We start from the raw sequence: 27,345 nt of genomic DNA on the forward strand, positions 1-27,345 counted from the left end.
TGTAAGTCAAAGACTATCTGTAGTAGTTTCTAACATGAGTGTCTTATCATCCAGAGAACCAGTCATAGTCCTTTTTTATATCACTTCAGAGTTTAGAACACTGGTGTCAAACTCGCCGCGTCACGTGACGTATCGCGACTTCTTTTGCAATGCTGGAGCTGGGGTGGGCGCGGCCTCCACATGATGCCACCGGGCCACAGGCCGGCAGTTTGACACACCTGGTTTAGAACATAGACTAATTAAATTAAGCTGCAAGAAAGCAAATCCTGCTGACAGCATGCTGGTTGAGGAATTCTGGAGTTGAAGTCCACAAATCTTCAAATTGTTAAGGTTGAGAACACTCCCTTGAAGTATTAGAAATAAACAAACAAGTTTATATTCAGTCAATATTAATTACAGTTTAGGCTATTAGTGTTATGACCTTTGTAATTATTTGTTTTTTTTTCCATTCAAAGGTAAAAATAGCATTAGGAAGAGATGAAAGAATATGTGACATACATCAAGGTCTTTGTTTCAGATTTTGGTCTTCAGCTAAATTATTTGATATTGAAATCTCCATCGTATTGTTACTTGGTATGTGTATTGGTGTGTATATATACATACATACACATACATGTACACACCCAAGGTAATAAGAGCAAAAGTAGATGGACAAAAGTTTAACAAAATTAAAATACCAAATAATAAACACGTAAAAGAAAGCAAAGAAAAAATAGTAAATTTTTAAAAACTTTTAAAATGATGAATAGCTATTTAATAACTTTCCTAAAAGATAATAATTTTCTTCTTCCGTGATACTAGAATAATTTTCTCTAACCTGGTGGCCTTTGAATATTTTGAACTACAATGCTGGGAATTCCTTGCAGAATCTTGGCTTTAGCACAGCCTTGGGGGATCTCTTGTGACTTTGCCTTGCTGGAGTCACATCTCCACATCTGCCTTCTCCAAAGCTGGGCACCATCTAGCAGAGGGGTCTTCAAACTTGGCCCTTTGATGACTTGTGGACTTCAACTCCCAGAATTCCTCAGCCAGGCAAGTTGGCTGACGAATTCTGTGAGCTGAAGTCCACAAGTCATCAAAGGGCCAAGTTTGAAGACCGCTGATCTAGCATCTCCGGGGATTCTTGACACCCAATATCCTGGTGGAAGCTCAGTTTGGCCATTTGCACTGATGCCAGAACCAAGACACTGAGACAACAGGGTTTCTCCAAATCACCCTGATCCAGGATTCCTCCCAATCCTCATATTTGGGATCTGTTTGTTCTCTCTTACAAGTGGATTGAGCTTCTTTTCATTTCCTAACCACTTAAGCTCTTAGACTGGGTATGGTGACTGTTTCAGCAACATGTTTTTTTCTCAGATCTTTTCCAGAAATTGTATTCTTACAAGAACAGCTGGCACATTCTCATTTCCCTCTGTGCTCTTTCTCCTATTGGTCTTAAAAGTACTGAATTAAGGGTATATGAATAGAGGGAGGTGGTGAGTGTAAATGCCAGTGTTTTGTTAGTGTTGCAGAAAGTCTGTCCCATTTGATGCCTTGTCTTTGGCTCTTACCCTGGGGGCTTATCCAACTCACACTGAGCAGGTGGCGAATGCAATGAAAAAAGAAACAGCAATCAAATTAAATGCCAGTTATGTTTAATATCCTTAGTCGCCGTGACAGCTACACGTTCCATCAGCAAATGCTAATTAGTTTGAATTTGCTTATGTTTGTATTCCCATTTTGCTTCTGATTAATTGCATTATGACTTGGAAGAGGATGTTCTTTCGTCTAATTAGCAGCACTTCTTTCTGTAACCTTTTTCTAACTTTTCAGGGTGAGGTTTTCTTTACCTAGGTGCTCAAGGAATAAAATCAAGATTGCAGGCAACATCTCCATATGAATGCAGAAAGAGTTGTCCCTGAGAAAAAGGGATGTGTGTATGCTAATTTTAGGAGGCATTTTAACAGCAGCACTCGTGGTGTTTTCAGTTTGAAAGCAACATTTATTTACCCCAGTACAGAATGCAGTAAGCGCAGCTCTGGACCAAGTAGATGATTAATAGGAAAGAAGAGCCAATTGACACCACAGGAGATCAGTGTTGGAAAACTTCTGTAGGTAATTTCCAGTTTGAGAGCCAATTTAGTGTAGGGATTAAAGCAGGGGTGTCAAACTGCCGGCCCGTGGGCCAGTTTCATCATACCGGAGCTGTGCCCACCCCATTGCCGGCAATGGCAAAAAAGCTCTGATACGTCGCGCGACGTCACGTGATGTCGTGAGTTTGACATGCCTGGATTAAAGCACCAGGCTGCAAATGTGAGATCAGGAGTCCTTGTCCTGCTTTAGCACAAAACCAACTGAGTGGCCTTGGGCCAGCCAATCTCACTCAGCTCTAAGAAGAAAGCAATGGCAAACCACTTCTGATATCTTGCCATGAAAACTGCAGGGACTTGTCCAAGCAGCCACCAGGAGTCAACATTGACTTGAAGGCACCAATACTTTAGCATTTTATCCACCTATCGAGTTCTTCCCAAGAACCTGGGATAGGCAGATGTTGGTGTTTGAAGGGGTTAACATAAGCAGTTCCATGTAAAGCTGCCTTTTGCAACTGGCTGATGGTGATTTTGTTAATGTGGATGGTATTCAAGTTGTTTTGGGAATGCACTTAAGGAGCCTGTTGCTATTGGTGCCATCTTTGCTTTCTTTTGCCAGTTACACTGTTTCTGTTTTCAGCTCTTTGTACATTTTGATTTTCTCCAGTTCTTTTCTTCTATTCTACTTTCTCCAGGTACTATCCAGACTTTTTTTATCTTTCTTATCAACAATCATTAAGTCTGGAGTGTTGTATGTTTCATTGATCATTAAGTCTGGAGAGTTGTATGGCAAGGGCTTAGCGAGAATTTGCATTATTTATATATCTCTGGTAATATATAGTAAAAGGCAGAGAACTTTCCTGGGCCACTGCAGTTCAATCCTGTATTTAATCAGCATGGACAGTCCCAAAGAGGTTATTCCAGCTTTGACTCTGTTATATACATAGTAATGGCAGAACAGAGATGGAAAGTAGGACACCAGGTGATCTCTCCTTTCTTTTGTACCATTAAAGAAACAATGTGGTAAATGAGGATGGTGTATCCAACAATGATACCCTTGGTTTAGTTCTGGTTTAGCCCCTCATTGTCATGGTTTATGGTCTCACATTACATACAAAAAGGCATGTCGGCTTTTCAAACCAACCACGGTAGAAGCAAGCCATTGTGCAGTGCAATGTGTGAACTTAGTTCTGTGTATCTGATCAATTATATTCTAAGCACTGAAGCTGAGAACACTTATGCACAAGAGTGCATTGTGTCATTCCCACTCCACAATCCTGAAGCCAATCTGTGGGGACCTCACATCTGCTGACTTCAGGATGTTGAGAGAGAACTCAATGTGCTGGCCCCAGTATTTCCTCCAGCTGATCAAGAGGCACCAAGAAGTTTAAAGGGGGGGAGGGGGAGGGGGGAGGGGGAGAGAGAGGGAGGGGGGAGAGAGAGAGAGAGAGAGAGAGAGAGAGAGAGAGAGAGAGAGAGAGAGAGAGAGAGAGAGAGAGAGAGAGAGAGAGAGATGCACTCTCAAGCAATAAGACCAGCTTGGCCAAATAAGGCTGAGCCAGCAATCCATTGACTCAGCTCTCAGGCACAGCCGATGTGTAAGGTTGGAGAAATCCCAAGCTGATCTGAACTGGCACAAAGTGCCCTCATGTGCTCTGATATATCAGCAAAATACACTTTAGAGCAGGCCCAGGTTTCCTGGTTATTGCAGGACTCCTTGACTTTGCAGCCTCCGAATCTAACGGGTCTGGCTGAATATGCAGGTAAGAAGAGTTGAAATCCCACAACATTTGGAACATCACAGCTTCTTTAAAAAAAAATCTAATTATTACTCTATTGTTACTATTGTTACTATTACTAAATTACTATTATGAACAGCCCAGGTATTCATATTTAAATAAGATTGTTGATTTTAGTTTTTGCAATCATGGGGGATTGCAATATTTAATTTTTTTAGCAGGAAAGGCATAACATTCATAAGATTATATTTCAGTTAATTTTATTTCAACCAAAGATTTATATACAGGTAGTCCTTGACTTAACAACAGTTCATTTAGTGACCATTTGGAGTTACAACTGCACTGAAAAAAATTGACTTAGGACCATTTTTCACACAACCATTCTAGCATCTCCATGGTCATATAATCAAAATTAAAATGCTTGGCAATTGACTCATCAAAGTCAAAGGGGAAGCCAGATTCGCTTAACAACTGTGTTGCTAACTTAATAGCTGCAATGATTCACTTAACAACTGTGGCAAGAAATGTTGTAAAATGGGGCAAGATTCACTCAACAACTGTCTCTCTTAGCAACAGAAAGTTTGGGCTCAGTTGTCGTAAATTGAGGACTACCTGTATATATCCATTCCAAACAATCTCCAATTTCCATTTCAACTTCAATGTCCAATTTCAGATATTTCTTTTTATTTATCTATTTTTTTGTATGTTATGAATAGGTCTTTTCTATTTAGCTTTTTAAAAAAATAACTACAAATTTCAGGTTTTCTCTTCTATACGCACACTACCATTCTCACTCACTCTTGGTTTTGCAGTTCTGTTCTCATTTAGGCATGTTTATAGCAGACCTATTGCAACAAAGGAGTCCAGCTTAGTAAGAGAACTAGTAAATTTCAGAAAATACTCATTTTCCTATAGCCTAAGTAAAGAGAAGGAAAAATTTCCATAGCCTGAGTTTTATTAATTTTTTCCCTTACCAAATAATTCATCAAGGAAATGCATTCTGCAACTGCATTTCATTATTTTACCAGTTAAGCATCCCATGACAAAATGTACTAAAACATAATAGCTTCCCTTCATTGATGGAGCTAATATTCCACATTTTTGATTAAATTAAGATGTCCACTTATTGAGACATCTTCATTATGAAAACTAGTCTTCCTCATTACAACTCATTGATGAGTCTTTGGCTCCATAATACAGAAACTTCTATCCAACAAAGAACTCACATAGAAATTAAGAAAAGGCTAAAGTAAATCCATCATTATGTTTTGCCATATTTTTATGACTTGTCAGACAACAAAGATTGATCACTCTTATTTACCCCCACCTTAATGCCACATTTTGGCCACCAGGTGGCAGAAGATCACCATACAGATATTTGAGAGGTCTTATAATAAGATACAGCGCCAAGTCATCCAGGTTTAGTGCACACTGGGCTGAGTATGAAGCCAGGCTTGCTGTAACATAAACCAGTTTTGCCTTGAGCTGAAGGGCATACATGCCTCTCATGGATGCTACATATATTTTAGTTATTTGGGTTTTTTTTCCAGTTGCAGCTAATGGCAATGACAAAAATGTCCACTAAAAATAGCATTTAGGTTCCCACATCACTCTAAGCAATGACTTTTATGAATAAACCACAGTTGGCTGATACTTAGTACACTAAGTCATAAACCATAAACCATAGGCCAGTGGTGGTGAACCTATGGCACGGGTGCCAGAGGCGGCACTCAGAGCCCTCTCTGTGGGCATGTGCACTGTCGCCCCACTCCTAGGCCTTCAGCTGGGTTTTATAAAACCTTTTTGCTTTAGGCCTCCGCCGCCATGTCCAAAAAAAAAAAGTTCAATCAATCAGTCAATTTCAACTTCTCAAGGGAAAAAAAAAGATCTTGCAAAGTTGGAATTGATTGAACTTTTTAGTCCCACCCAGTCTGCCGTTACCACCGCAGCCACGCCCACCCAATGGGCCACATCCACCCAATGGGCCACATCCACCCGGCACTCGACAATGCATATGTGGGTTTTGAGTTGCAGTTTGGGCACTCGGTCTCTAAAAGGTTCGCTATCACTGCCATAGGTTATTGAATACTGGTGGAGACACACTTTGAAATTTCATCAGGCTCCTGTTCTGAGGAATTCGACTGAAAAAAAAGGCAGAACTGAGTAGGGTTTAAAATGGTAGCAATGCTGAAACCGACAGCAATTTGCAATCATGTGCCACAGCCATAGCTGAGCAAATCACAGGGAGGGAAAATGGCAAAACCCCAAGTAGATGATTTTTTTTTACAAAAAGCTGGTGAGAATGTCAAAAATGTAAGAGAAGAAAAGCAATCAGGATTATCGGGAACAAAAGGAAGCCATTTGTGATTCATTTTGCACACTAGTAAGATTCCTTACTTCACAGCAAACCACAAATTGTTGCTGAGCAAACAGTATATGCCTCAATCTGTAGAAGGGCCAGATGAACAACTGATCTTGATTCTTATGAAGCTTTGGCCTCTTAGGAGTTCCATCAACTTCTGTCAGCTTCTGCTTTCTCCAGCTTTCAATTAACTGTATTGCTAGATATGTTGTTTTAATTCCAACCCTGTACAGGATGAGTGGTTAGGTGGCTGATCCTCATTACCAGTCTCATTTTAAAAGCAAAATTGTGACTGGGGACATTTGGATGCATACCTCCAGAGTTGCATTATTTTTAAGCAGGGGTGCTGGTAGAAGACAATGACACAAAATCATGTGTTGCTGTTTTAATGCATTTAGTTATTTTGAAAAGAAAGGGAGGGGGGAAGACAAAGGCATAACAACTACAAACTACAGGTATATAAAAAGTTTCAAGTGCAATAGTGTATAACATTAAGACTGAAAGAAAATACAAACTATTCCAATTGAAGAAACACTGCATTTTTACTTTATTTATCAGCTTGGATTAAAGGAAACAGACAACTGTTTCACACTTTATTACCTTCTGAGACACAACCTAGAAAGAATAGTGCAAGGACAGACAACTGGGGGCAAGTACTTGGTATAGTTCTAAATGTCACACTGACCCTAGTTCTCGTGTACAAGTCATAGAATACATGGCTTGTGCTGAGGTGATCCACATGGAATTTTTCTTTCGGTTATCAACTTTTGTGCAAATATCTTCATAGATGCAAATAAAGCGTTCAAGTCCTGAAATACAGCATGAGTCCTCCATTTTTACTGCAGTTGTGAATACAACCTATGATGTTTCCAAGAAAGTCCAGCTCAGCCAGGGGGCTTGTAATGTACTGTATCTATTATTTCAACGTGAAGGAATGCCTGAACATAAAAATACAAACATCCTTTCTGAGCATTTTGGAAGCAACTGGACTGACACGTAGCATTTTGGACACCATTGAAATGAATAGATTGCAAGGTCAGGGTGATGATGGGACATTCTGCAAAAATCTTGGGGCTGTGTATTAAAATCCAAGGTAGGATTATAGCACAATGTCCAAGAGATAGTATGTACCCAGCACTACTCATAATCTCAGTTTAGACTTGAACAATGGTTATTTCAGGTCTTCCAGAAGTGGAATTATTTCTTTGAAGTTGAAAATTTTCTTTGCAGTATCAAATAATGTAATTCGATGTCCCTATATATGAGGGTTGTGGTTTTTTTTGGTGTGTGTGTCTTCAAGTCAATTTTGACTCTTGGCAATTGCCCAGACAAGTCCTTGCAGTTTTCTTGGCAAGATATTTTAGAAATGTTTTGCCATTGCCTCCTTCCTAGAGCTGAGAGAGAGTGACTGGCTCAAGGTCACCCAGCTAGCTTCAGGCCTAAAGCAAGACTAGAACTCTCAGTCTCTCCATTTCTAGCCTGATGTTTTAACTACTGCACCAAACTGACTGTCTTATATATGATTATGTTCATCTAAAACTATGCTGTGCAAAAAGATAGTCAATACACTTCGAAGCTCTTGTGCCCATGTTTTTCTGCTTCAGGAACATCCATAATAGGCTGCCTGAGATTATTCTTTGAGAAAAGGGATAGAATTTTAATATTTCAAATGAAATTCTATGGCTGTACTGCTCACCAAAAAATTGGATTCAATCCACTACATTTCAGAACTGATTCAATCATCACAAACTGTTAAAAATGAAGCTGCAGGCCTTCTTCAGACCTCTCTTAATAACTTAAAACAGGGATCTTCAAACCTGGCCCTTTGATGACTTGTGGACTTCAACTTCCAGAATTCCTCAGCCAGGCGTGCCTGGCTGAGGAATTCTGGGAGTTGAAGTCCACAAGTCATCAAAGGGCCAAGTTTGAAGACCCCTGACTTAAAAGATGCCTGAAATCAATAAGCATCAAACCTGATCGTACTATGACCATGGCTTAGTCTTGCATTATAGCTCAAGAATTTGAAACTGATGTGTGCCCTAAGTAATGAGGAAGTTTCATGACTGGTCTGAGGATCAAAAACCAACATTTGCAGAAGACCAGTTTAGAGTCCAAGTGTTCTTTCTAATACTAGACATAGCGATCTCTCATATAAAACACAAATTTGCAGAACTAACAAGTAGTTTTACATTAACTGACATTAACGTAGCTATTAATCTTCATGTCAGCAACCAATGAAGAAGAGTTGTATACTGCTAGAAAAGTTTTGGTAAAGAAATGTGATAATGATTTGTTAGAAACATTTCCTGAGCCTGGCTCATATCCAGATTATTACTGAAGCCTAATAATAAAAAACAATCCAATAATAAAAAAGCTGTAGAATTTCTTATGAAAGAAAATCATCCTCAGGCATCAAATTTTACTGAGAGCGACAGCTCCAGAGAGGTCATGTTCTAAACTTAAACTTACCAAAAAATATGGAACCTTTGGTGCTCTCTGACCTTGATTATTTGTTTACAGATATTTCATTACCAAACTAGGTAATATCATCAATGGTGTTACCTAACATTGATGATGTTATCTAGTCTAGTAATATCTGCAAGCAAATAACAGTTGCGGACCAAAGTACAGTTGCGGACCTGCGCCTTTTTCGCCGAGCCCTGAAGGCTCATCTATTCCGTGTGGCCGGCCTGGCGTAGTTTGATTATGTTTTAGTGGGGGTTTTGTATGGGGTATTTTTAGAGCAGGCCTGTTATTTAATTTGATTTTAGACAGAAATTTGTGTATATTTATCGTGGTTTTTATTATCGCCTGTTCACCGCCCTCAGTCCCGTAAGGGAGATAGGGCGGTATATAAATTCAATAAATAATAATAATAATAATAATAATAATAATAATAATAACAACACCAACCAAGCTCAGAGAATAGCAAGGACTCCACAGCTCAACTCTGAACTACTCTTAAACTGTCTTTTACTGGAATTATAAAAAATATAAAAAAAACTATGAATCAATCTCTTCCAAGCATATCTAAGTGGCCTGCTGGTAACGTCACTCCAAAATGTGTGCCAAAACCCCTGCATATCTCAAAGATAGTTAAGTATATTTGTGGAGGAAAAGTTACAAAACAAAAACATTTAAGCAATCATTTCCAACTCTGCTCCCGTTGCTGTCACCTGGAGAGGGCCATAGATGATGTTGTTGGGTTTAGCCACTCACCTAACTGGTTCATGCAAGATGTGCAGGACCTGACTTCATGCAACACACGCAGGTAATATAGCTGGTAATACAGAAGGAAAAGAGGGAGAAAGGAGGATCAGTCAACAAATTTGTGCCCTGTCTTGCCTGCCTGTCTGAAAGGGGAACAACTGTTACTACTGGTTTTGGTTTTTTTTTGAAGATTACGTTTGGCTTATTGACTTGATCAGTGATTTATTGATGTTGAATTCTGTGCATACTCTTGCTCAGTCTGTGTTTAAAAAAAAACAAAAAACTCTGTACATATTCATGGTGTTTATCTTTCATTTTAAAATGGCCACAAAGGGCTATTGTTTTAGTCTCATTGGCTGCATAGTATGAGAGGCCCATCTTCCTTTCTTTGCCAGGTGCCAATTCTACCTATTACCCTGAAGGCAGTAAGTATAGATTTGTCCCCAGATGCCCAACTAAAATAATGCAGGTCTACTCTCCTTCCCTGTTGGAAGCCAGAAAAGAAATTATTTTCAAAATAAGGAGGGCAAAAAGGGACAGATACATGAAGGAGACAAATTACTAATTCAGAGCGGAAATGCTGGCAAACCAGTTTTGTGGTTAAGTCCAACTTATTACATTCAGAGATGAATGTGCAGGATTGATAATCATAAAAACATCCCGGAGACAGAAAATTAACATAACGAGAAGAAAACTAACTAGAAGAAGAAGAAGAAACCAAGAAAATTGGTATAACTATATGCATATTATAAAGGAATAGGGATTTATTTTGAGCAGTTGAAAAATAGTAGCAATGCATTCTAATTACATCACAGTGGCTGTCAACACCCAGGCCTAAATACAGCATACAGAATCCAAGTGCCAAATATGTGATTCTGCACAGAGAGAAAATACAGCTTTGGGACGTCTATCCAGCCACAAATTCCAGAAGCAGCAGGCACATTCTCAGGGCGATCCAAATAACAACTCTCAAGGGCATCTCCTGTGGGGACTGCTGTGTTCAATACATCAAAAACCCCTTTTATGTTGGAAATTATGATATTTCAGAAGCTTGCAGCAGGAAATGCCCTGGAAAACATCAGCTCTTAAATGCACCAAAACTCTCCTTCTTGTGCTCAAATAATTTAAATGAACCATTATTAAACCCAAGGAGCTTCAGATAGAGATTGCCACATGCTGATGCTAAATTATAGTTCATCCCATGCTCAGTTCTATCCCAACTGCCCTGACTTGGGACAAAAGGGAAGGTGTGTGTTTTAATATCAATTCAAGGTTGACATAGCAGACTAATATCAAGGTGTCTGTTTCTTCATTTCTATATTCCACTGTATGTCCACAGAAAGTTTGGTCTAGTGGTTATGGCACCAGCCTAGAAAGAGAGAGAGACCATGAATTCAAGTCCCACCTTAGACATGAAAGCCAGCTGGGTAATTTTTGGACCAGTCACTCTTTCTTAGCCTAACCCACCTCACAGGGTTCTTGTGGAGAAAATAGGAGGAGAAAGGTGCGTCGAAGATGGTCACCACTTTTGAGTTATTTGTAAAAATAAGAAAGGCAAAATAATAAAGACCAGGATGCATATAAATAAATTATATTTAAACAATTTTTTTTAAAAATCTGCAGCAAGGAAGAACGGATGGTTCAGATTCATAGGAGCGAAGGAGGAACATTACTTTGTTGCAATTTAAAGATTAAATAAAATATCAGGGAAAAGAACAGCGTACCTTTGTGGTCAAGCAGCCACAGGATGAGAAAGTCAGTGCGTGCTTTGCACGGCCTGGGCAGAAACCAAAAGGGTGCTCCCTGGGGGATGTAAGGGTGGAACAGAGATATGCTGGCAGAAGAGATCTTGATGGACTCCAGTTTTGAAATGAGCATACAGTACAGGGCCGTGACCGTGATTGGAGGGAGGAGGCCTACCAGGGGCTGTAGCCATAGCAGTTGGATATATTGCTAGATTAGAAAGAACCATAGTAGACCAATTTCCCTAAGAGAATTGTTGCAACTTAGGGCAGAAAACGGTATTTTTGAAACAGAGATTGGGTGGCTCATACTAGCAATGGGCAAGCATAAATTGTGAGGTAGCTTTAGATTCTGGATTTAAGGAAGAGGGTGCCTGCAGAGAGACTAAGGTGCATTATTCGAGTTATGTCAAACTATGCTGCATTTGGTAACACAAAGCTGGGCAAGTGGCTCAGTGGAGCGAGAGAAGATTAAGATTACGAAAGACCTGTGCAACCTGGACAGGACTGGGTGGAATTTAACAAGGAGAAAGGTCAAGTTCCGTATTGGGTAGGAAAAATGTATAGTATAGGATGGGAAGAACTGACTTGGCAGTAGTACATTTGAAATAGACCTGAGTGTCCTTGCAGCCAGCAACACAGCTAATCCTCGATTTATGGCCATTTAACACCGTTTGAAGTTACAACAGTGGTAAAAAGTGACTTATAACGATCACTGTGTCTTCATAGTCACATGATCAAAGTTCAGACACTTGGCAACGGGTATATATTTACTGTATGATGGTTGCAGTTTCCTGAGATCACATGGGGTTATGACAAGTAAAGTCAATGCAGGATTCATTTAATGGCCGTGGTAACAAAGATCCCAGATTTGGGCATGACTAACTTAATGACTGCATTGCTTAGTGACAGAATTTCTGGTCTCAATTGTGGTCATAAATTGAAAACTACCTGTATAACACAGAGGGTTAAAAACAGTTTTGGGAGATGTGAATGTGTTAAGGGGGTATGAAACCCAGATAACTGAAAGTAATTGTTCTATCTATTTTGTCCTAATCAGCCCTATCTGGAGTACTGTATCCAGTTCTGTGTACCACACTTCAGGAAAACAAAAAACACAGACATGTTGGAACAGGTAGTGAAAGGCCTGGAAACTAAAGCCTACGAAGAACAGTTAAAGCTCCTGGATATGTTTCGTTTACAGAAAAGAACACTATGGCAGTAATCTTTAAAAATCTGAGGGGTTGTCACTTAGAATAGGGAGTGGATTTATTCTATGTTGCCTCAGAAGAAAGAACCACAAATAAAGGGTTAAAATTACAAGGAAATAGGGGCAGACTGGACATTAAAAAGAACTTCCTGACTGAATGAGCTGTTAGTCAGTGGAATAGGCTGCCTCGTGATGTGGCAAATGCTCTTTCACAGGAAGTTTGAGGGTCATCTAACAGAGGTGCTGTAGTAGATTTTGCACTGGGCAGGGGATTGCATTAGATGACGTCTACGATCACTTACAACTCTATGATTCCTCCTTCAGTTTAAGGCCCTGCGCCCAAAATGAGAAGATCTACCTTCATGCCTTATTCCACAGGGTGGAAAATCCATTCTCTCCAGATCTGCTATGCAACAACTCAATTCCAGTTCCAAGATTTGTTGCCCAACAAATTTGGAAGGCACTTAGATGGGGAAAGGATGTTTTCGAGGCTGGCTGTATACTAAAAATTGGGGGGGGGGGGAAGGAATTAGTTTGATAGATCTGATTGAGGAAAGTAGTTGTTATAGCCTTAATACTGCTTGTATGATACAACAGAACTTCCCCATAAGGACCGTATTTCAGCCCTTTTAGACAATGTTATTATCATTAGTAAAAAAAGCTTTGTCCATGTTACTTGCCTATTTTGAATTCTAAATGAAAAACATTGTTTTTTCAGCAAGACCTTCTATGTGGATAATAAGTTGCTTTTCTCTGATGAAAAAGTCTACATGAACAAGCGAGTGACAATAATGAGATAATATAAATCTGTGATCTCAGCTTGATTCTTCACAACTGAAAAAAAAGAACAGTGGTACATTATGATCCATCCAGCTTCTTCTGTTGGGTCAGGCTGAACTTGAAAAAAGGTTTACCAGACTGTAGCTCCAGAATTAGTTTTCAGGGTAATTATTCATGGCTGAAAACTTCAATATAATCAAGACCTTTGTGTGAACCTGGCTTTTCACCTTAGCTACTCCCTGCTATCTTTCACAAGACCTGAATTAGAGGGGAAGGGATTAAAATTCCAGCTTCAGCATCTCTCATTTTTCAAGATGAGCTGTTTTCTACTTCTAGAAGTCTGTTCTAGAAATGGATAAGAATGAAGGGGTCTTTGGAAGTCAAGGGGCCAGGCAGATATTTACCTAACAGTGACTTAATACTAAACTTCATTGCCCTTTGTGTCTTACCTATGAATGCATATACATAGAATTGCATTGTTAGACTTTAAAAAGGCAGCAAGAAAAAAGGGTTTTTTTGGGAATTATTTTTCTCTTTGCTGTGGTCCAGCAAGGAGCAGCTCTTAACAGTGCATTCATAGCAGGAACCATTGGGTTTTATCCAATACAGCAAGGGTTCCCAACCAGGGTGCGAGACGATATTCCAGGGGGTGCAAAAACTTGGGTTTTCAAAATTATAGTGTATATGCATAATTCGTTGCCGTTATTTCGAACTTTTGTAAGCGGTGCGAGAATATATCAGAAGCGTTCTAGGGGTGCGGGGTAGAGAAAAGGTTGGAAGCTGCTGCAATACAGTAATGTGGAAATTGAAAATGACTTATTAACAGGAGAGTAAAAGTCTCTTCTGAATCAAACTCAGCTCCCAGCGAATTCATGGGTATGTTCAGGTAATTTTATTGATAGTCATGTAGAAGTGAGTTGCCACTACTTTCTCTCAAATTTTTTCTTCTTTCATTTCTCAGTCTAGCCTACAATTCTGACACTTATTGGTGGTGGTGTCTTCAAACGCTATCCAATTCCCATTCTGCTTATTTTTGGGAGACCAGTCAAGCATGACTAAAAGCTGCCCCCGAGTCAGGCAATATACTGGCATTTTAATCAATTGATTCACTTTTATGATATGATTGCATATCTCACAACACGATTGCATTACTTACTGAATTATAATAGTTCAGAAGATCCTATACCAAATTACCTAGGAGCAAAGCCAATTGAATGGAATTCCAGAATAAAAATGTTATGCTTGTGTTATAAATATTGCTGAAACAGTAGCTAATTTCACAAACTGTATGAGTTGCTTGGTTTTGCCCTTGTCTGTTGTAGGGCATTATAACAATCACCTATTGTGATTTATGATGTTGCAAAATCCAGAAATAATGTCTTTCCAGATAGAGCATGACACCTTAAGTAAGCCTTAATCCTTGGATAAACAGGATGTAAAATGATGGCCAGCATGTGCTTATTCGTGTTAATCCTACAGAGTCTGAGCATGTTCTACAAACATTGAACTAAACCAGGCGTGTCTAACCCACAGCCCTAAACAGCTAGAAATCTGGTCCCACAAGATCATAATTAACATCATTATGTGATTTTTATATTTATCTATACTATATATTTTCCAAGACAATTCCTCTTCACTCAATGTGGCCCAGGCAAGCCAGAAGATTGGACACATCTGAAATAAGCTGAAAACTTGGGAGAGTGCTTCTTCAAATATGGATGACACAATTGTTTTATTGCTTGTTTTGTTTTTTGTTTATTTTGTGAATTGCCTAGGGTTATTGTTTATAAAACAGGCAGCCACAGTTAGACAAATACTTTGCTTTTCTTGTCATAATGGCTGGGTTCACCTATCACACCAACTCAAAACTAATTTAATCACATTATGGCTTAATGTTGGATGTGAAGTCACTCAACTATTGATTCTGAAACTGCAGTGCAGCACAAGATAGAAAACCCTTTAAACCAGGGTTTTCCAAATACTATTAAACTCCAGCTCCTAGCATCCTTCATGCTGGCTGGGGCCGTTGGAAGGGGGTCACAAGTCTGTCTTCAGTTATTTTCTGAATAAATATGCTTAAAGTCATAAGTGCTTATTTAGCAATATTCAGAGGGACATAAAAGATGACTGATTTTTTATTTTGCCAAAAGAACACTTAGCATTTGTGGCATTAACAATATACCCATTGCATTTTAAGCATTAAATCGTGCAAAAATGTGATATATAATATCCTCTCCTTATTCCCTTTCTCTTGCTTTATCAGCTGCATTTCAGGAAAAGGAAATAATATTCAAAATCATGTTTGCATTCTCCAATCCTGGAACTATAGGGTTGTTGTTTCTTATGGTTTAACAGCCTTGTTCTCTTCCAGTTTCCTAAAATATCACCAGTCCTCTAAGGGTTCTCAAATAGTACCAAGAGTTGTTTTTCAATCAACTTTATTGGTTCTCTTTTTATTTATTTATATATATCATGCCTTTATTATTTTTATTATTTTTATAAATAATTCAAGGCGGCAGATATATCCAACATACCTTCCTCCTCTTATTTTCCTCACAACAACAACCCTGTGAGGTGCGTTGGGCGGAGAGAAAGAGAATGACTGGCCCAAAACAACCCAGCTGACTTTCATGGCTAGGGTGGGATTTGAACTCGTGGTCTCCTGCTTTCTATTGTGGTACCTTAGCCCACAGGCCAAACTGTTCTTTAGGATGTCATTTATCTGGCTCTGGAATTACCTGTGTGGTCTCTTACCCTCTCCTTATTTATCCTAAGCTGCAGTTCATATCTGTTCTAGTGGCACAGTTATGACATTTCCTTCAGAGGTAAAACAAATGCAAAATACAAATTAGGAACTTATGCATTCCCACCAATATCCATCACTACTTCATTACTTTATCCACACAATGACTCCCATGCTCTCTTTTCTTTGCATTCTACACCCCCCAAAAAAATCTTATCATTGCTATTTTTTTAATTTTTTGCAAGCCTCAACTCATTCTTAATTTTAGCCTTTCTGATATAGTTCCTACTGTTTCTGAACACTACCTTGTCTTCTTTGGTTAGACCACCTTCTTCTTCCATCCTTTTTTTTTTGCCAGTGTTTGTTTTTCTTGCTCATGATCAGCATTTTAGATTATGAACTCTGTAAGGAGAAAATCTATGTGGCTACTAAGTTGGCACCAACATGATGGTACATAATTAATTTTAGAGAGCTGGCATCCTTAGATTTTTTTATTTTTCTTTGTAGGAATTGTTTGCAGCTCCATCCCATCCAATTTTGTAAGATTTCCAACCCTTCCTGGACATTTTTTTTCTTAAGAAATTGAAGCTATCATAACCCACCTACCTTTCCTTGGAGTTCACCAACATTTGCTCCTTTCATATCTAGTATGCTACTCTAATTCTTCTTTCTTCTCCTTGGTTGCTATAGATTCAAAAATAACACAATCATTTCCCTCCACATTCTAGGCAACAGTCACCTCTTCAATCAGTTCTCTCTGTCAGTGAATATTAGGTCCGGAGTAGCACAGCCTCTTGTTGTTTTTGCACCTTCTGATAAATGAAGATCTAGTTTGTTTTGGAAAAAAAATATATTGTAAAAGAAAAACCACAACCTCGGCACCTTTTACTACAGTATGGTCCTGCCCAGCAAGCTGTACCTGATGATGAATTAATTTATGAATTAGGAAGAAAGGGGCATCCTCCCCTCATGAGCCAGAGCCAAAACTCATCCCACCACAGTTTCCTGTAATTTACGGTAGGAAACAAGCTTCTGCCCAAAGGCCAACTAGTAGTTGCACCAGTGACAATTCAAAATATGCAAAAAACGTATTCTGTGGCCTGTTTTAAGGAGTGGTGCTCAGCACCTAACCAATAAGGCTTGATTTTTTCAGAAATGGATTTGCACAAAGAGAAGGGCCCAGGACTTGCCCAGAGTACGCTTCTGTGGAGAGGGACCGGTTACTTTTTTTTCTCAATGTGATTTAGTTTTCCCCCCACCCAAAAAAGAAATGTCATCATACTTTTTGTTTGCTTCTGTTTTCACATGCTAGGGATTCGGGGGTGGGGGACAAATAGTCCTCTAAAACAGGAAAATGGATTGAAATCTGAATTCATCAAAGTTTAGACACCAAGGATGACATAGAGATTTTTTCAAGTGATGCACCAGTGGTTCTCAACCTGTGGGTCGGGACCCCATTTGGGGTCGATCGACCATTTCACGGGGGTCGCCAAGCAAGGCTGTCCGCCATTTTTTTCCTCTTTTCCGGCGGGTGCCTTACCTCCCTTGGGCTGGGCCAGCTGGTGGTCGGCCTGCTCCGTCTCTGCCGCTTGCCAGCTACGCCTCGGCCGGCGCAGGGGGCGGAACCACGCATGCGCGGCGCTCCTGGGCAGGGAAAGTCCTCAACTTACGACCGGTTGGGTAGTCCTCGACTTACGACCGGTTTAGTCCTCGACTTACGACCGGTTAGTCCTCGACTTACGACCGGTTGGGGTCGCGGCCTTAAAAAGGTTGAGAACCACTGTGATACACAATTATCCTTCTAATCTAGGAGGAGGAGCCAGAAGGAAGGTGAGAGACCTGACTGTAAAAGCAGTATTCCCAAGCATAGACGGGTGTTCCCCCTTTTTTTTTCTTGCGAAAATTCAAATATGAAGTCCGGCAGTATTTAGGGTTGCCAGGTCTGCTTCCAAAAAATAGCGGACAAGGGGGAGGGGTTAAGTAGTAAAAAAAGTAGACTGTACAGCTTTAGATTATGTACCATTTCATCATAAAGCTTTTGAATAAAAAAATGTCCACTATTTTGTGAAAAAAAATAGTGAACATAATGTGAAAAAAGTGGACTGTCCACTCAAATAGTGGACACCTGGCAACCCTAGCGCCAGTATTGTATTGTATTGTATTGAAATTAAAGAACCCAGGAGCATCCCCAGCTCTCCTTCCCCCCCCCCCCGCCTCCCTCTCCCCAACCGCCTTCCCCGTTTAGCCACGCTGGTGTTTCATTTCCTTTGCCCAGGACGGAAAGGCGCTCCTCAACTGCGAAACGGAGGGAGGGGAGGAAGGGAGGGGGGGGCGTCCCAAAACAGAACGAAAAAAAAGGAGGCGGGGCGACGAGGCCCTGGACCCGCCCCCACCGCTTGGCGCGCGCATAAAAGCTCTCCGCCGCCTCTCCGCCGCTGCAACCTCAGGAGCACTTGCGGGGCGGGACGCGCGGCGCTCCCGGCACGAGCAGACATGGGCAGGGCGCTGGCTTGGCGGCTCGTCTTCGGGCTTTTTCTCCTGGCGCTGCTTTCACCCTCTCAGGTGAGCGGCCGACTGTGCCGCGGGGTCGCTTCTCTCCGGGCCTCGGCAGCGGGATCCCGGGAATAGGTGTGGGGGGGGGGAGCAGGGGACGTGTATTCTTACTACCATTGCCTCCATCAGCTTAAGGGTTCCTACCCGGGTTTTGCTTTCCAGCCGCGCGCCAAGTTGCATTTTGGGCGGGGGGCGGAGGGGGATTCCCGACAGAGTTTTAAGTTTGCACATCGCGCTGAACCTTGAATATGTGGCTTAATTGGTCCGGGCGTAGCTTGTGGAGTAAACCTAGCCAGCTGTGGTTTATTCAAGTAAACTGAATTTAAACAAGACATGGTTTAACTGATGCGTGGATGAAACCTGAAACTCCATTCTCTTTCCTAGCTTAGTTTTGCAGATTTGCAGGCGTGATTCCAGCCTTCCGTTGCCTCCTTTTCCCCAATTTTCGAAGACGGGTTGAGCGTCGTCCCCCTTCCGATCACTTTTTTTTTTTTTACAGAAGTAAATTCCTTTAATTTTTTTTTTTAAAGGAGGAAACTTGGCACCCCTTCCCCTTTAGTAAGATTTCCTTTTGCAATTCAGGGTATGTCTACTCAGAAATAAAAGTCCCATTGAATTTTGAATAAGGTAAGTCGTTAGGAATTAGGGCCTGAATATTTTAATCCCAACCACTGACCGGGATGAAAATAGATTTGTAGAGTTTTGGGTAAAATAAAATTGTCTATTTGGTTAGATTGCAATCGAATTGGAATAAAGTATCTGAAAAGGTACGTCCTGTAGCAGTTTTTAACACTGTTTTGCAAAAGCTGCCTAGAGTGGCTTTTAAAAAAAGTAACTGTGTTATTAATCCTCTAAAATCAACATGATAGGAAAGAGCTATGTTCTGTGAAAATTTGAAAGTAGGAAAATGCAAAGTTACCTGACAAATCTTCCATCTCCCTTTTCCTAAAAGGCTAGCAGCTGCTGCTTGGGTAGAGTTAGGACTGCAGTGTTGCTGAACTCAATACATAATGGCTGGAGTAGCTAAGAGTTGGAATGTAACAAAACCCCTGCAGGCTATGTTTGGTTTCCCCCCCCCCCCCAATGTTAGATTTTCTTGCTGCGTTGGAAAGCATTTGTTGAGAGACCTCACTATTCTCTGTCAGACTTCTGTGTGGGTTCTTTGTACTGTACTTGAGCTGTGTGGAGATCCAAATTGGAAGGGAAAATGTAATTTGAATGTATGTGGGTATGTAAGGAATCTATGGAAGAGTAGCTGTGTCTTCTGCAACTGTCCTCTCTTTGGTTTGTGGTGCTCCAGACAAATGAAGTATATATATATATTCCAAATCCTATTTTGCTTTTGAATTCAGACATCTGCATGGCCTCTTTTTTTCCCCTTACCAGTAGATGTAAATGAAGATTCAATCATCCAGGCCAAAAATATTCAAAAAAGTTAAATCTGGCAACTGGACCAAAGTTTATTAAAACCGAGACATTTCTGGACCACGGAGAGGTTTTATTACTCATCCAAGTAACTTCCTTCAATCAAAATGAAAATTTTGGGTAATCAGAGTCACCAGAATGTACTAACTCTTGCCATACAAACTGCAGGGGTTTCTCTGCAAAATGAAATGCAAAATGCAAATGAAGACTCAATCATCCAGGCAAAAGTATTTAAAAAGACACTTTACTCTCTGCCTATCCAAAATTTTCATTTTAACTAAAGTTACTTGGATGAGTAACAAAAGGTCTCTGTTTGAATAAACTTTGGTCCTTTGTAGATACTTTGTAGATACTTCCCACTGGATACTGCTATAGAAGCAGAGATTTTAATCTCTCGTGAATCTTAGTATAGCAACATAGTATAGTCCGATAATTTAAGAATCTTCTATTTTTATTAAATAAGCTTTCAAGTATTAACTTTCTAGAAATATATATTTTATCATACATATTATTATGTAAGTCTTTGGAGAAATTTTGGAAGCTCTGTCTGACTTGGCATTAAAAAAAAATCACAAGTTAGTACTTCCACAGACTCCTTTCATTTTCCATTGGAATTTCTGGAAGAGATGTAACACTTTGGCTCAATGTTAGGACAGTAGAAGCTTAGCAGGTTAATATTTTATGCGGCCAGTTTCAAAAAGGTGATGACTTGCACTTTACTCTTGCCACCTTATATCGGGCTTAGCAGACAAAGTTGAAGGCATGAGAAAGTGCTTTTTAAAGGAATAGCAAAGAATAAAACTGGAATGAATATTTAGCAGAAATGAATACTTAAAAGGAGCTTTGGTGAAACATCTTTGAGAAGGGATTGGAGTGGCTTCAAAATGTGATTATAAATCTGTGGGGTTTATATTTTTAGTTCTTGTTAGATAACCTGCAGTTTTTTTGTGGCAGTGAATTTGTTATTGTAAGGGTCTAATAGAAAAAGCAGCATCAAACTTAACAAGATTTCCTAATATTAAGTTGGTAGTATGTAACAAAATGATTTCTTTGAACATAATGAACATAATGCTTTCGATGTGCTGTATATCTTCCCAGCTTCCTGACTTCAACTTCACAGCTAACATATGTTAACTGTACATGGTGTTGTTGCTCTATACGTGTGAAATGCAACATAAGAACTTACACTAAACAACCAGAATATATAGTAGTAGACTAGAGAGGTGACAATACTGCAAGTGCATTTCACAAGTTGGAATTCCCTTTATTAATCCTTGTGTGTAGGATTTCTGAAACTAAAAAATTAATGTGGATAATATATGAGGAGATATGAATGCTGCCTCTTAAACCTGACTGGACTCTCAATGCTTACTGAGTATAAATTTTGCTCAAAATAGACATATCTCCATTGAAATGGATGGGGTGAAACTGACTTGATATATTAACATACTTGATTTGGGGAATATTATGGTGGGTTTGCAATCGCTGTAAGACAATCTTACATGTATTACTGTTAATTGAAGTAGATACTCAAAGCCTACCCTGCTTTCCAACACTTTCTCAGCTGCCAGATGTACCAGATATTGTTCATACGTTACATGAAGTCTGACATCATTAGCATGACATAACTTGGTCTATCCATCTGTAGACTGGGACAGTCTTCACTCCTAGTGAATGCCAGAACAGGTCCATACAATTTTCATGGCAACATTTTTGGGAGTGTTTGTCCTTGTCTTCTTATGATTGAGAGAGACTGACCAAGTCATCCAGCTGCTTCATGCCTAAGGCTGGACTGGAACTATAGTGAGTAAGGAAGCCGTCTTTGAAATATGCAAGCTCAGTTGGCAAGGTGTAAAGTCCAGCATATCCAGATAATATTCAGAAATGACTCAAGTGCATCTCTGGTACACTGATCTACATGGAAAAGGTACCACAGTTGGACTTGTAAGTTTCTCTTATTTAGCCAATCTCAATAAAAGTAGTTTGTGTGAAGGTGAAGGTGATTTCCCAGCCTCATCTACCTAGTGGGGATGACTGGAATTCATATTCTTCTGGTTTCAAACCACCATATCAAACTGGCATGGTGGTTAAAGGTCTTTGGTAATACAAAAGACTTGTGTATCAAAAATAGATTAGAGTGGTGTTTTTGTGACCTGATTCGCAAGTTTCACAAACCCTTGATCCATGGCTTATTGAATAAACCACAGTTGACTAGGTTCAGGCTACAAATTAAGCCATAAATTGTAATAGTTGGGATCACAAAGCAAGTTGGGCCATAATCCAGCTTGGTTTAAAGGGATGTTTTAGCTCAGTCAGCACACTCCTGCTTTTCTAATTCTATGCAACTTTTTAAAAATTCTTGAAATAAACATTAGTGCTAAGTGGCTGGAGACAGACAATGTGTGCACTCAAATCTAATAGCAGATCTGAAAATGTGGTATGTGCTTATCCCATTCATGTCATTATTTGAGTCAGGTTTCTAAAAGTCTTGTTGACTGTATAGTAACCAAAACAAAAGAAATAATACCTGTGCCGTGAAATTTGAAGTAATTTTAAGGCCATTTAAAGTAATTTAAATTCCTAAAACATATCATTTCATCCCCTGCTTGCCATGGCATGCAAGAACAAAACTATAAATTGATTTCTTGTGCAATTTTATTTCTGGTCTTGTAACTATTACCCTGCTTCAGACTTTTCACCTTAAAAATCTTCCACTTTTCTAAAGTGTCAATAATCTCCAGCATTATTAATGTGATTGTTTAATCAGAAATGTTAAATAAGCTGGAAATAAGGTGTTTCATATCATGCAAGTCAAAACCAAACAAGCATGTTACGATGCAGTGTAATGTCTGAATCTAGCGGTAGATTTCTTTATGCGCTCAACTGGAGTAAGAATGACAAACTATCAGTTATTCTGTCTAAAATTACCTCTAATAGCATTTTGATTTTCTGATTGCTAACTTTTGATATGGCCTCGGTTAAATCTGACAAAGTCAAAAGAGAAAGAATATGTTTCAGGGAAATTATGATTTGATAGATGACGAAGTATGGTGTGTGTGTGATAGGTATGTTGATGTCAGAGTATTATTTCCAAGTTGTCAGTGTCATTATTGGTATGGGATGTACAAAAAGTTGGGCTGTGAGTTCTCGTTCTCGCTGTCATGGAGTTCTTTCCTTATTGACTATCTGCCTCATCACTGACGTATCGCAAGAAAAAGATTTTATATTGTTTGCTTTGCATTTTACATCGAGTTAACATATTTTTACTGCAATCTTATACTTGTTTATCTTGGAATAAGCTCCAGTGAACTTGATGGGGCTTTTTTCAGAATAGGGAATTATGCTCTTTAAAGTGTACTTTTTAAGAAGGGCAGTGATGCTTATTCTATGTGTGCTTCATGGTAAAATAAAACACCCCCCCCCCACTATCTTTACAATCACTCTATATAGACTAATGTAATAACATAGACCAGGCGTAGGCAACCTTGGCTCTTTTATGACTCGTGGACTTCAACTCCCAGAATTCCTGAGCCGGCATGGCTCAGCATGGAAACCTCTCCCTTTCCCCTCAGCATGGCTGGCTCAGGAATTCTGGGAGTTGAAGTCCACGAGTCATAAAAGAGCCAAAGTTGCCTACCCCTGACATAGACCAATACACTAAGCCCTGGAAAGCAGAATGCAAAATGTGCTGATTGATTTTACAGTCTTTTTTTCTTCTTTTGCATATTTAGGGAGGAGAAAATAAAACAGCTACTGAAGCTCCGCATAATCATTCAGTTGTGACTCCTATGTCACTTAACATAAACACCACCACCAAGGGACATGGAAATTGTCTTCAGTCAACCACCGGCCTCTTCATTCTCTCAGTCTCTCTCCTGTACTTTTGTTAAAGCATCTGGTCTTGGGAAAACAACATCCTTCCCTACCGAGTTCCCTGATTCATCTAAGATGGTGAGATCTTCATATTCTGAGAATTTAAAAAAAAAACCAGCACAAAATACTTGCATCCAGCCAGTGCAGTTAAGCAACAGTCCAGTCATTGATACCAATTTGATCAAAACTCTTGGTAAGAATACCTGGTGAATTGAATCAATCTTCCTTCAAAAGTAACTTGATTCGCAAGGCAGCCTATGGATTCCAACATTCAACACCTCGAACTCGTATTACAAGAGAAATACAACTTGACAAGCCATGGATCATGCCTTCTAAGGGGAAAGAGTTGATACGATCAAGCTATGCAAAATAAGGAGCTTAATTTGAAAATGATGCTCATCCTCTTAAGTTTATAAAACCAGTTAAAAAAAAAATAGCGCTGAAACGGGGTTTTTCCCCCCCCTCAGTTTAAGATACAAGGATATCTAGCAGAAGTCATTCTAATCAGAATTTTACTATGGAATTTCCCAGTTAATCCACTGATTAAAAAAAATTGTTATAGTTCAAAATGGAAGTTTGCATAATTTAAAACCATTTGGAAACATTTGCTGTAATTTCTTTCCCAATTTTATTAAAGCTGTAAGTGAACCAAATGCACCAGCAGAATAAGATATATAAAATCTATTGTAAGATTATTTGCTAATAGCCAATATAAAATAAGTAATAAGGAAATAACGAATCAACTTACATAATTAAACTTGAATAGTTTTTCTCATAGCAGCCTCCTCCTAAAAGTTTCTGGGGGTCATTTCTAAATGTCAGTGTTGGTGCAATTAGTGTTTAATTTATTCTTTCAATGAAACATCTTTGGGCAAATAATTTTCCTTTATGTTGAGTGAAAACACACAATGTTTAAATCCTGAAATATTAATCCTTAAAGTGTGTATTTTTTAAAGGTTGAAACTGACATATTTGCACAAATTATTTCTATTCAAAGTGTTCTGTACAGTAAGTAATTTGAACTAAAGCTGGTACTAAAATGTTATCCAGGTGTTTGGCTCTTCAGAAATAAATAATGGAAAGTCTTGTGGGTAGAACCACATCCATAGACAGTCTTGTTCACTTACGATGTGTGATCATGGCTTTAAATGCACACTTGTTTCTTTGATTTAGTCAGTTACCCAGAATCTGTATACATCCATTGCATTGTCAAATACTTATATAATAAATCTTGGGATGGGGGGGAGGGATTTATGCATTCCTTTTGTATTGAGTAAACTGACTTCATGATTATGTAACTATGCTATAATTTTAAATCAAACTAAATAAAACAATGGATCTACTTCTAGTACATTCTGGTTTTTTGATAATCAGATCTTCGGTATTCTGCTAACAGGGCAGAACCTTCTCTAATGGAGTAACTGGATTCAAAAGAAACATTAAGTTCTATTCCTAATAATCTTGTCAGCGACCGTGCACATCACAAGATTTGTTTGCTTGATTTAGGATATCTCAATGGCTATGGATTGAATCTGGGGGCATCTCTGAGGCTGGGGACCAGAAGGAGTATTTTGGGTGTGTGCAAAAGGGTGTCTGCATGTCCTAGGAAAAGATGCCTCTGCTTTAAGGGTTCCTATGTTTCATGAAACCTAATTTGATTTAGGGAAGCTGCATTAATTGGTATCTGTTAATCAAATCTCCTAATTACATGTCCAGCTTCTGCTCAAGTCAGTGCAGGATAACTGAATTGTTTAACTGTAATTGAAAGAGACTGGAATAAACTGCGGAGACATACAGTGGAAAACTTTTATCTGCTTACTGTGGTTGCTCTGGCTTCTAACCATATTAAAACTGAATGAGTTCTGTATCCTGCTCATTGACTTGGAAAAAGATAGCTTGGTAACCTGGAAAGGTTTTTTTAGTGAAATTTAATCACAGGACAATGAAACCTTTGAGAAAACCGCAAACGTGCCAGTGAGAACAAGGTGTATTTATCAAGTCATAGGGGAAATGGCAGGCCCTTCCTGTTAATAATTTCCCCAATTAAATAATTCTCCCCCAAGTGGGAGAAACATGGCTGGATGCTAGACAAGATGATAATGCTAAGTAATCTGGGCTGTTTATTAAGCCCATTTTAGGGCTTAAAATAAGCTTCTGTGAGGCACAAAACTATGCCATTAGTTGTGGTCTGGATTGGCAACAAGGCAGAGGGATGCATGTGGTTCTACTCCTGATTTAAACCCAGCTAAACTATACATTCAGTGTTGGATCAGTCAAAATTATCTAACAAGATTAATCTGGATAATTGATTCTGGAAAGCCTTGAAGCAGTTGAGCTTGTTTAATGCTATGGCCCTGCTTTAGTTTTTCAATATATTTTACTGAACTTTAAAGTCACTGGGAACACAGTTAGAAACCTTAAGCAAAGTATTCACTTTGACATATATCTGTGTTTCTTAAACTTTTTTTTTCTCTTAGAACCTCTTCCCACTTTTTAAAAAAATATATGAAGGACTCCAAAAGAGCTTTTGTTTGTATAAATTATATTTATTTGTATTTATTAAAAATTAATATATTTGCTGCTGCTACCACTTCTCATAATTGTTTGATGAGATTTTAATGAATTATTTTTCAACCTAGTCTAGCAACTAATTTTGTTTTTGGGAGCCCCTGAGGGGATGTTGGGGAATCACATTTTAAGAAACACTGTCCTAGACCAAGGGTGTCAAACTGGCAGCCCGCAGGTCAGATATGTCACACGCAGGCCATGCCCACCCCGGCTCTGCAAAGGCAAAAAACGTTGTGATACGTTGTGATACATCATGTGATGCGATCGAGTTTGGCACCCGTGTCCTAGACAAAAGCGTTAAAAGACCAAATGGACCTTGTTTATTCACTTTGCTCTTTAGATACTGTGAGAAATGATATTGAAGAAACAGTTGCACTCACACCTGTGATTTTCACTGTATCTAGCGTTTTATATGTATCTATATATGCATATATTAAACTCATTTCTGCTAGAGTCTGTTCTTCCTTTTAGACATCTGAAGGCTCAGATTTCCCAGTGGCAAACAACATTCAATGATTACATTGTGTCACAAACAAGAATCTGCATTCTAACGCAGTCTCTTTTTTTTAATAGTAAAAAGCAACTTTGAAATACTATAGATATCATTTGCTTGTGCAAGAAATTTTTATACCAGCTCTGCATTTAAAAGGCATTATGTAGTATTGACTGCTAGGGTTTCTCTGACGTCTACCATTTTATGTACAGTGTAATGCCAGACACATTTACTCAATACGAAACCTTATTTCGTTCAAAGGGACTTATTCTCATGCAAGGGGGAATAGCAGTCACATTCCAAGCCTTACTCTTTGCTGAAGTCCTGAAAAGTAACTTGATCTCTCCTTCAGTTAACAGCCTCTGATCAGTCAAATGAAACTCTCAATTTCCTGGTCATTAATACGTTTAATTGCATGTTCTTAATGTCCCAGAGCTGCTTAGGAGACATTATTGATTCAATTCTGTTCTGCCAATTTTCTAAATGTTTTCTTTCTTCGGATATGAACTTTTGTGTCCTTCAGCGACCGATAATCACACTGCTGTCACATTCAAGATCCACACAAATGAATATCT

At 39.2% G+C, this 27,345-nt stretch overlaps 1 protein-coding gene across 1 annotated transcript; it reads left to right on the forward strand.

Moving 5' to 3' along the window:
• The first annotated feature begins 18,300 nt into the window (after nt 1-18,300).
• Nucleotides 18,301-25,507, forward strand: CD24 (CD24 molecule). The gene is made up of 2 exons (XM_029284318.1): nt 18,301-18,420; nt 23,568-25,507. Exons 1-2 carry the CDS (start codon nt 18,352-18,354, stop codon nt 23,724-23,726), a joined length of 228 nt encoding a protein of 75 aa, XP_029140151.1. The 5' UTR covers nt 18,301-18,351; the 3' UTR covers nt 23,727-25,507.
• Nucleotides 25,508-27,345: the final 1,838 nt, after the last annotated feature.

This window comes from Protobothrops mucrosquamatus, unplaced genomic scaffold (assembly GCF_001527695.2).
Source record: "Protobothrops mucrosquamatus isolate PMUCROS unplaced genomic scaffold, P.Mucros_1.0 scaffold518, whole genome shotgun sequence".
NCBI classification, from domain to species: Eukaryota; Metazoa; Chordata; class Lepidosauria; order Squamata; family Viperidae; genus Protobothrops; species Protobothrops mucrosquamatus.

What these genes read in the sequence shown, in the direction of transcription:
- CD24 (XM_029284318.1), top strand. Translation starts at nt 18,352, where the DNA reads ATGGGCAGGGCGCTGGCTTGGCGGCTCGTCTTCGGGCTTTTTCTCCTG. An exon ending in CGCTGCTTTCACCCTCTCAG is followed by an intron (nt 18,421 to 23,567) that starts GTGAGCGGCCGA and finishes TTGCATATTTAG; the next exon opens with GGAGGAGAAAATAAAACAGC.